General features: G+C 40.8%; 1 protein-coding gene across 3 annotated transcripts in view; it reads right to left on the reverse strand.

The window, feature by feature from the left end:
• The window catches only part of CDK5RAP2 (CDK5 regulatory subunit associated protein 2), a 199,379-nt gene that overhangs the window by 156,942 nt on the left and 31,373 nt on the right, over positions 1–11,064 (reverse strand). For all 3 annotated transcript variants that reach the window (XM_017503288.2, XM_017503290.2, XM_017503287.2), the window contains exons 4-5: positions 8,907–9,017; positions 3,847–3,923 (exon numbers count right to left, since the gene is read on the reverse strand). In XM_017503288.2, coding sequence (XP_017358777.1) covers positions 3,847–3,923; positions 8,907–9,017 — 188 coding nt within the window. The remainder of the gene's footprint in view (positions 1–3,846; positions 3,924–8,906; positions 9,018–11,064) is intronic.

Genomic DNA, 11,064 nt, shown 5'->3' on the forward strand with positions numbered 1-11,064 from the left:
GTAATGCAGTGTTTTACTTAAACCTGACGAATGTAAAAATAAGAAACAAAATGGTGTAGAGATGATACAAATGGCATAAAAAGAACAAAGAAAATTATGATATATAACAATAATGAAAGAAAATTATGATAAAATATGACTTAAAGATTTTTATAACATCATTTCACAGTACTGTACATATAGCCTACTCAACTTACGACCAAATCATGTTACAACCAGTCTGTCGGAACCAATCGTGGTCGTTAAGTCGAGCACTAGCTGTATTATATTAACATAGATATTTTCCATCAGCAAGTATCCACCAGAGACATACTGCTGGGAGCTAGGAAACTAGGGTTAAAGAGAAAGGCATGGCCGGGCGCTGTGGGTCATGGGTGCAATCCCAGCACTTTGGGAGGCCGAGGCAGGTAGATCATGAGGTCAGGAGTTAGAGACCAGCCTGGTCAACATGGCAAAACCCTGTCTCTACTAAAAATACAAAAATTAGTCAGGCATTGTGGCACATGCCTGTAATCCCAGCTACTCAGGAGGCTGAAGCAGGAGAATCACTTGAACCCAGGAGGCCGAGTTTGCAAAGAGCCAAGACTGTACCATTGCACTCCAGCCTGGGCAATAGAGCAAGACTCCATCTCAAAAAAAAAAAAAAAAGAGAGAGAGAAAAAAGCACACTTGGCGGTTTCATGGTAGATATTGCCACTGAACAGATACATAGATATTATGCATATACTATGTATGCATACAAAAATTTAAAAAAGAACATAGAACCTAGCGTTGAACTTGAAGTCACAGACTTGGGTTCTAATACCAGATGCGACCTTCCTGGATGGGAGTCATGGCTCCTCCCTTTTCCTGGCCTATAGTCTCTCCTGTATGAAAGGAGGGTATTCCTCAAGACTCTTCTAGCTCCCAGAACAATTATGTAATGTAAATGGATGTGAAAGTGTTTTATAAACTAAAAGTGTTACACATAGAGTATTTTCATTCTGTACCAGTGAAGTCCATCAAGAGACTGATGCGAGCTAGAGGAAGCCATGGGTGGTTCAAGATCTGAGGCTTTACAAAAGGCTGAGCAATGGAAAGCATTTGGGCTGGGAGGAGATGAGAGGGGAGGAGGTCTGCTGGGGCAGAGTTAGAGCAGCAAAAGCAAGAACGTTTTAGCATCCATGAATTGCATTTGGGATACAGTTGGTGGAGAGGAAGTTGGAGCAGTTAGGTCATTGTAAACATTCTTAAACAGAGCTCATGACATTAACCCCAGACATCTCCCTTCCCATCCATCATCAAGGCCTGTTGATTCTGCTTCCCAAATGTCTAATTCAACAGCTGCTCTGTTACTCACCTCTCACCTCAACCACTGGACTAGCTTCCTGATTGGTCTCCCAGCTTCCACTCGGGCTCCCTCCACGATCCACTTCCCACCCAGCTTCCAGAATGACCTTTGCAAAAACAGAACTCTGATTGTGCCTCTCGCTTGAAACCCACAGCTGCTTTCCATGAGATCTTAGGATAAAGACCAAAATCTCTAGTGTTCTAGACTTCTCCTATTCCCTCAGACCTATGCTTTCTCTTCTCCTTGAACATTTTCTCTACCCATCCACCTGGTTACTTCCTACATATCCTTCAGATCTCATCTCAAATGCCACCTCTTCAGGGACACCTTCCCTGCTATACAGCCACATCTATATATTTTCTCCCCTACCCAGCCGGGCACAGAGGCTCACGCCTGTAATCCCAGTACTTTGGGAGGCCAAGGTGAGCAGAGCACTTGAGGCCAGGGGTTCGAGATCAACCTTGGCCAACATGGCAAAACCCCATCTCTACTAAAAATACAAAAGTTAGCTAAGCATGGTGGCACATGCCTGTAATCCCAGCTCCTCGGGAGGCCGAGGCAAGAGAATCACCTGGACCCAGGAAGCAGAGGTTGCAGTGAGCCAAGATCACACCACTGCACTCTAGCCTAGCAGAGTGAAACTCTGTCTCAAAAAACAATAGTAATATATATTTACTCCCTTACCTGTAAATTCTCATAGCTCCCTTTATTTTTCCTCATAGCTCTTTCCCCAAATTGTGTTTATATACTTATTACAACAAGTATTTAATCATCATCACTCCCACTAGAATGTGAGTCTCATGCATCTGTTTGCATCACCACTGTACACCCAGGAACCTAGTCCACTGCAGCACACAAGAGCCACTTAATAAAGATTTTCTGAATAAATCAGTAAAGCTAGTCAGACCACACCAGGCTGAGTAGTTTGGGAAATATATACCTATAAACAGGTGCATAAAGCCTCTAAAATACTCAATCCTGTGTGTTGGTATTGAGGAGTGTATACGAGCCTTTATGAGCTGCGGTTTCCACGTGTATGAGCTTAACTAAAAACAAGTCCAAGCCAAGACCTGCAGCAGACAGGGCACTGAGTATGAAAGAAACCAAATTCCATTACTGATCTTCAGGCTTGATAAAGTAGATTTCCCTCTCTGCCCAGAAAATGATGTACTTCAAACAACAACAACAACTTGTTAATCTAGTGATATTTATTACTTCACTGATTCAGAAAGTACCGTGTGTGCCAGTTCAGGTTAACCCGGAGAAGAAGTCTGGGCCTGGTATCCTCTAGTCTGCTCAAAGCCAACAGCAGGCCAACTTCCAGCTGGTCGGCCCTGTGGCAATGAAGGGAATTATACCGGCCTGGCCCAGAGCAGTGCAGCCATGCCCTAAGCCAAGGACTCCATGGTCCTGGCCTACCACACCCAGCAGGAGCTCTATTGCCAGGACAAATGAAGCATTTCCACATAAGCTTTTGGCTAGATCCTCAGTGAGACAGCCCTAGGAAGTCTTATTCCACGGCCACAGAACAAAACTGAGCACCCTTTGGTGCCTCCACTTTACCCACAAACACCCTCCCAACACTGTACCTCCCTGGCATGTTATTTTTCACAGGTGTGATGGACAGCTCACCAGTCTCTGATGAGCTCTTGGAGTAGAGAGGTGAAGGGCTGTCTCTTTTCAGATTTTCAGGCAGATGCAAGATTCGAAATACTTGTGTATTTCACAAGTAATTATGTAATAAATGTTTATGAATGAGTGAATAATCAATTGATTCATAGGCTGTATTTGCTCAACTGAAAATTGAATAAATGAAAATACTAGTTTTCAAATGTTTTTTAAGCAGTAGAACCGCTTTCAAGTAAAATATTACAAGGGTCCCTAGTATATTTAACAGATCTCAAAGGAAAAACAAAAGTCTGTTATTCTGGCTGAAGCCCCAGCCTCTGTCTCTCTGACTCACTCACCAGGACCCCTTCAAATCCCCCCAGGCTTTTACAACAACAAGAATGAACTTGATATATACTATATACTGATATATAACTATATACTGATATAGTTAACAACATAGATCAAGCTCACAAATATATTGCTGAAGAAAGAAGCCAGACACAAAAGAGAACCTACCATACAACTCCTTTTATATAAAGTCTAAAAACAGGCAGCACTAACAGTGGTCAGAATGGTAGTTATCGTTAGGGGAGAAAGCTGAGTTCTGAGAACACAAAGAGGGCTTTTGAGGGGCTGGTATGTTCTGTTTCCTGATCTGGATGGTGGCTCCATAGGTGTGTTTCCTTGTGAATATTCACGCTGTACACTTAAGATCTGTTCATTTTTCTATAAGCATGGTCTACCTTAAAAGCTTGTTGAAAAGTAAATATGTAAAAACAAAAGCCTCCATGGAGACCTCAGAGTCCAGTTGGAAATCAACTGTCTTAGAAAAGTGTACGGCTCTATTTCACTGACCAACCCAGTGTGGGCGACCTACAGGCTTTTGGCGGGATGATGGTACTCACGAGGCTTTGATGAGCAGCCGCTCTCTCTCCTGGAGTTCTCGCTTCAGACTTTCCACTTCCACCTTGAGCTCAATGTTCTTCAAGACAAGATTAAGAAAGAAAAGAAACAATGTAAAATACAGGCCCTATGAATGTCAACAACAGGGAAGCTGCTTCCAGCAGGACTGACTACAGGAGGCCTGTAATAGGCAGATGTTAGATGATTCAAAAACCCTCATTAGCCTCAGGGCACAGGAAAAAGGGAATTATTCAACACTGGTGGTCTCAAAAGAAAGACCTGGATTTCGGGAGACTTGGAACAATTATGTAAATGCTTCTAACAGCCAGAGCACTCAAATATCAAGGCATAAATGTCATACAAGTAAGGCTGATTTAAAAATTGTATGCCCTCCGCCAAGCAAATTTACAAGCAATTCTGCAGTGTGTTTTTCCCATTCCAAAGCAATTACTCGTGGTTGTTCACAATCATGCATGTGGGAGCTGTGGCAGTGCGGATGTGTTACAGCTTTAAAAAAAATAAAACATGTGGATGGAAAACAGGAGGCCACAACATGGCACGTGTCATTTCAATACAAGATTTCAGGCTTCTCACTTACAAAAAAGCTATGACCGCATGGGGCAAGTTGTCTGTAAGGAACACCACAATGTGCTCCAACCAAATGTCTTCCTCTTAACTGACTGGAACAAAAGGAGTCGCACACAGCCTTGGGCTTACAACTCACGTGAGAATCCAAGACAGACTGCTTGGCAAATGGAATGCAATATAAGACAGTGGAACAGTGGCAGGCTTCTCAAACTTATCCACAAATGAATCCCAGACAGGATATTAGATGAACTCATGTAGTAGATGGAGGTTTGGATGCATAGTTTGTGGAGAATTGCTATAAATCTAAGATATCTTGGAAATCTCCCTTTTGTTTTTTTGTTTTTTTATTTACAGGCGGAGTCTCACTCTGCTGCTGCCCAGGCTGGAGTGCAGTGGTGCCATCATAGCTCACTGCAGGTCTCAAACTTCTGGGCTCAAGGGATAATCCTACCTCAACCTCCCGAGTAGCTGGGACTACAGGCATAAACTGCCATGGCTGTCTTTTTTTTTTTTTTAACGGATGAGGTCTTGCTATATTGCTCAGGCTGGTCTTGAACTTCTGACTTCAAACGATCCTCCTGCCTCAGCCTCCCAAAGCACTGGGCTTGCAGCCTCTTTTATTTTAATAATCCATCCCAATTTTACATTCTACTCCATAATACGTGAGTTGTTTTTTGTTTTTTTTTCCCCAAGATAAGGTCTCACTCTTGTCACCCAGGCTAGAGTGCGGTGGCATGATCTTAGCTCACTGCAACCTCCACCTCCCTGGTTCAAGTGATCCTCCTGCCTCAGCCTCTGAGTAGCTGGGATTACAGGCGTCTGCCACCAAGCCCGGCTAATTTTTTGTATTTTTGGTTGAGACAGGGTTTCGCCATGTTGGCCAGGCTGGTCTTCAATTCCTGTCCTCAAGTGATCTGCCCACCTCAGCCACACAAAATGATGGGATTATAGGTGTGAGCCACCTCGCCCAACCGCATGTGTATTATTCAAACAAAAATATTTCCAGGCCGTGTGGTGGTTCACACCTATAATCCCAGCACTTTGGGAGGCCAAGGTGGGCGGATCCTTGAGGTCAGGAGTTCAGACCAGCCTGGCCAACATGGCAAAACCTCATCTAAACCAAAATTACAAAAATTAGCCAGGTGTGGTGACACATGCCTGTAGTCCCAGACACTTGGGAGGCTGAGGCAGAAGAATCGCTTGAACCCGAGAAGCAGAGGTTGCAGTGAGCCAAGATCATGCCACTGCACTCCAGCCTGGACGACAGAGCAAGACTTCATCTCAAAAAGAAAAAAATCATTTCCAGTAAAATTTACCATCTCAAAGGACATACCTCCCTTCTTTCTGTCAAGCAGCCCTAGAGAAACAAGTACTTCAGGTTAAGAAGTACAGCCATGACAGAAAGGTCATGGGTGTGTGACCAAAAGGACATGGGTTCAAATTCTGTCTCTACTCTCTACCTGTCTCTACTCTCTACCAGGAGAAGACCAGAGTCAGTGGCTACTCACTTATTCACTCCTTTATGTCACAGAAACTTACCAAGCACCTGTGAAGGACCTACCACAGAAGACACTGAAGTGAACAAGACATGCTAACGTAGAATACAAAACTGGAAGCACAATACTGTAACTGTCCTTAGACGCATAAACCCACAGGGTGAGAAAGCAATGCTTCTTTCCAATCCCTCAAGTGTCAAAAACAAAGCATAAAAGCTCCCATGACATGGAGGCTTTAAGGACTAAATGAGCTAGCAAATGAGAAATGCCTGGGAGACAGGGCTCAAAATAGGTTATCTTCTTCACTGTCAAACAACAAGAACTAAAGAAGTCATCTATGAGGCAGAACTTTCTCTTGAAGAAAGTGATCTTTGCATAAAGGACACTGGGTAATAGTATATAATGCCTTCAACTGTAATTCTGTGAAAAACGCAGAAACATCCTTCAAACAGAGGATTCCTTTTCCAGCTCTTAGAAGGGTGGAGAGCTTCTATTTATGAACTGATATAATATACTCTAAGTGCTTCACTTTTTGATGACCCAACAAGCACTCCAATTTAATAAATTTAAAATAATGAATACTAATATGTCCATTAGGCTATTTTTCTCAAGCCCAATGGATCTCAAGTTATAAACCTATACACATAACTGTAATTTCCAAACCAAAAGTAAGGGCACCTTCAAAGCATAAAATGGAATATTATGAAACTACAAAAAAAAGGCAGCTTAGTGTGGTGGCTCACATCTGTTAAGTTCCAACACTTTGGGAAGCCAAGGCAGGAGGATGGCTTGAGGCCAGAAGTTCAAGACCAACCTTGGGCAATATAGCAAGACCCCATCTCAACAAAAAATAAAAATTAAAAACTGCCAGGTGTGGTGGTGCATGCTTGTAGTTCCAACTATTCAGGAGACTGCGGTGGGAGGATCCCTTGAGCGCAGGAGTTCAAGGTTGCAGTGAGCTATGATCAGGCCACTACACTCCAGCCAGGTGACAGAGTGAGATCCTGTCTCAAAATCAAAAAGAATAAAGAAATTCATTCTTAAACTGCTATGAAAGAAAGATACCCAAGATATCATTAAGTAAGGCTGGGCAAAGTGACTCATGCCTGTAATGTGAACACTTTGGGAGGCCAAGGCAGATGGATCACCTGAGGCCAGGAGTTTGAGACCAGCCTGCAGAACATGGCAAAACCCCATCTCTACCAAAAATACAAAAATTAGCCAGGTGTGCTGGTGTGCACACGTAATCCCAGCTAATCAGGAGGCTGAGGCACAACAATCACTTGAACCCGGGAGGTAGAGGTTGTAGTGAGCCAAGACTGTACCACTGCACTTCATCCTGGGCAACAGACAGAGACTCTGTCTCAGAAAAAAAAGATACCATTAAGTGAAAAATGTAAGGTACAGAACAGGACATGCTTGCATTTATGTAAAAAGAGAGTTTATACACAAACACACACAAATACAAACTTGCTTGCACTATATATACATAAAATTCCTCTGTGTAAGGAATCAATAGTTATTAGATCTAGAAAACCAGGACACAAGGGTGGGAGAGTCTTTTCCGTGTATATCTCTTAGGCTTTTTGAATTCTAAACCATGTGCACCTATCCAAAAATTTACACTAAAGAAAGGGGCAATGAAATCAGGTCCAGTCAGACGGCTGAAGCGGTACAGTACAATGAGGCTGGAATACCTGGGCTCAAAATCCACCTCACATAGTAGTTATAAGACATTAAATGGGTTACTCAACTTCCAGAAACCTCAGTTTCCTCGCCTGTAAGATGAAGATAAACTCCAATGCATAGAGCTACTGTGAGAACTACAATAGGAGGCAAATGTACAGATGCCCAAGACAGTGCCTGATAGAGTTGGCAACTGACACGTTTTATATTCCTATCACCCAAGAAGTCCTTAGATGCATGACCACCATACTCACATATAAACTGCTTTAGACTATTGGTTTTCCTTTAAAAGTGTAATTGCATCACCACTCCCTTCCAGAAAAGGGGACATCTTCCTTGTCTTTCCACCCCCAGAGTGAAGGAAAAAACTCTCATAAGGGATAAAGAAGCTTTTCAATTCTTGAAAAGGCTCAGAAGTACAACACAATCCCTATTCAAGACAAGTCAATTTAAGTTCATCTGCTGAAACTCAAGGAGAGTTCTTTTTCCTCCTTCAAAAGTTTCCACTGCTGCAAACTTCAGAGAAGAAAAGTCAGAATAATTCCCAGGCCAACGGCTAATCTACTAGAAAAAGCCAAGAAACAGGCACTGAAATATTGTTTGTACTCATGTCTTTTCAAGAAAGCCAAGTTCTTTTTTCAACTTTCAGAACCATGGTTTGTATTCAGACAAAGACCTCCAGGTCAAGACTTCAAATGGGGATAGGCTTTTCTTCTGACAGTTACAGGCAAGCACACAAGAATACAGAAGAGTCCTATCACAGAAAAACTGACAATCCTAACTTTGGGCTGCCAAAGAAAGCCTCAAGAAGACAATAATTGTCAAACACTGACTGTGTGCTGGAGCTTTTCATCTGTCTTCTCATTTTAATCCACACAAATAACCCTATGACAAAAGAATTATCACTTAATTCTAGAAGCAAGCCCCAAGAGCTAAAGTGACTTGCCTAAGTTACACAAGTTAGCTAACAGTAGAATTCAACTTCAAAACCATTCCACCATTCCACTGCTAAATAACACATAATTATAAAAACTTAATTGAGGTAAAAAGTAGTGAATCCAAATTCTGATTTTTAAGAGAGAATGAAAGACTTTCTTAAAAATAATCATGTAACCCTTTGCTTAATATTAAAGTCATCCTAGTATGTTTATGCTCCCCATAATCAATTCAGATTAAATGAAAGCATCTCTATCTATTCATGCTAACTCTGAGAACAAATATTAATCAAATTTCAGCTTGAAATGACAATAAAAAAAGACACAAGGGACAGCAATGAGAAGTGGGCCACTCACAGTTTTGTAGATGTGTTCAGTGGGACCTTGAAATTCCTGCTGCATTCTTTCCTCAAGGAAATAGATGCGAAGCTTTAGGTTAAAGTTTTCTTTCTTCAATTCAGTGATTTGCTGAAAAATATCACAGAAGGGTCATCAAAAGCAAACAAAAGACAGAGGGTCCAACAGATAGAGCATACATTAATCCTTGCAGATTAAGAAGCTACAAAATGGATTCAAATGTCAAATACTAGAGAAAGCTTATTTTTGCTACCATTGCACTAACCCAGAAGAATTAAGTGGTTCCCACTAGCCAAGGTTAGTACAATTTGAGCATTAAAATGAATGATGACAGGAATGAAGAATGACTGAATAAAGAAAGAATTCAAAACTCCACACTGATAATAATAAGAAAAGGAAAAGGAGAATCTCTTCCTTTCAAAAGAAATCCAGTTAATAAATGTAGAAGAATAAGATGAACAGAAAATCACTATTGTACAACCTCTACGGTAATGATTGATTCAGGTAAGAATCGGCAACACTAAAAGCATTAGATGAAAGATCATTACAGAACATAATATTCAGACGTCTCAGGCATGTCGCCCCAAAAATGGCTTGTTAATTACAAAAGGAAAAGGTACTTTTAAAATTTAGAAACCTTGCAAACACAATCTTAACCAAAAAAATTTATCTTTTATCACCACTGAAGGGATAAACTAACATCATGTTCCTCCTGAAATAAATCAATGAGAGCCAACAATTCCATCTAAAGTGCTTCTGTCTATAACCTCTAACATGTATCTCATCAAGAGGAGTCTACTGGATAAATCTAATTTTAAGAACGTTCTGCAAAACAACAGGACTGAATTCTTCAAAAATCTTAACGACAATCCTAAGGCAAAAATGTTCTTCTAAATAAATGGAAGTTGAAGAGGCATGACTACTAAGTACCATAGATTCTTGAATTTCTTGCAAAAACTGTTACATGATGATACCTGGGGAAACTGGAATAACAACTTTATATTAGGTAATAATATTATGATTTTACAGGAAAATATCCTAAGAAAGAGATACATGCTGAAGTACTGTGTCAAGACATCTACAATTAACTCAAATGAGTGGAGACAGGAAAAAAAGAGATAAAACAAATATAGAAAACATTAATTGGTGAATCCAGATGAATAACACATGATTGTTCACTGTACAATTTTGCAACTTTTTCATATGCTTGAAATCTGTCACAATAAAAAGATGGAGGAAAAAAGAATTAAGAAAAAGTATATTTACTGCAAACCTACCTCTATGTAAACTACCACCAAGTTAGATAATTTGTATACAATATCTCAATTCTTAAAGTAACACTGCAAAAGTACCGCCTCCAATATATACAAGATCAAAGATCACACCAGTAGGGGAAGAGCTGGGATTCCTATCCTGCTGTGTGACTCCAGTAACTACGATCTGTCAATTAAACCTCACCGCCAATAGAGAAAATTCCTGATTTTTTGGTTTGGTTCATCCAGTAAACTTTTCTGTGCAGTCTAACTTAACTTTGAGAACAGGTATGAGCCTACACAATAAAGCAATTCCCAGTATGTTTATATCACCTATTTAATTATCTAAATGTTCTCCAAAATCCTACCAACATCCCCAAGTTCTCCCTCTCTGTTTCACATATTTTTAAGACTCTGCCTTTAGGGGGAAAAAAAATTTCTCTCCTTAACACTGTTATAGAGAGAGTGACAGAAGCACAAGCTAGGAAGGGACTTTAAATTAGTCTAAGATGACGGTTACCTTTGGGGAGGAAAGGTGGGTAGTGCTTGGAATGAGCTACAAAGCAAACTTCTGGGGTACTGATAATGTTCCACGTCTTAGCTTTGGTGATGGTTGTAGGGTAGGCTCCTTTTTTGATAATTCATTGAACTGTTCACATATAATGTGTGGGTATGCCTGCATGTATGCTACACTTCTTTTAAAGTTGATTTTTTTTTTTATTTTTAAAATATGAGGTCTTGCTTATCACCCAGGCTAGAGTGAAGTGGTAGAATTACAGCTCACTGCAGCCTCAAACTCCTGAGCTCAAGCAACCCTCTCACCTCAGCCTCCCAAAGTGCTGGGATTATAGGTGCAAGCCATCACACTTGACCTCATTTTTTAAAGTTTTTTTTTTTTTTTTTTT

This window comes from Cebus imitator, unplaced genomic scaffold (assembly GCF_001604975.1).
Source record: "Cebus imitator isolate Cc_AM_T3 unplaced genomic scaffold, Cebus_imitator-1.0 Scaffold309, whole genome shotgun sequence".
NCBI lineage: Eukaryota > Metazoa > Chordata > Mammalia > Primates > Cebidae > Cebus > Cebus imitator.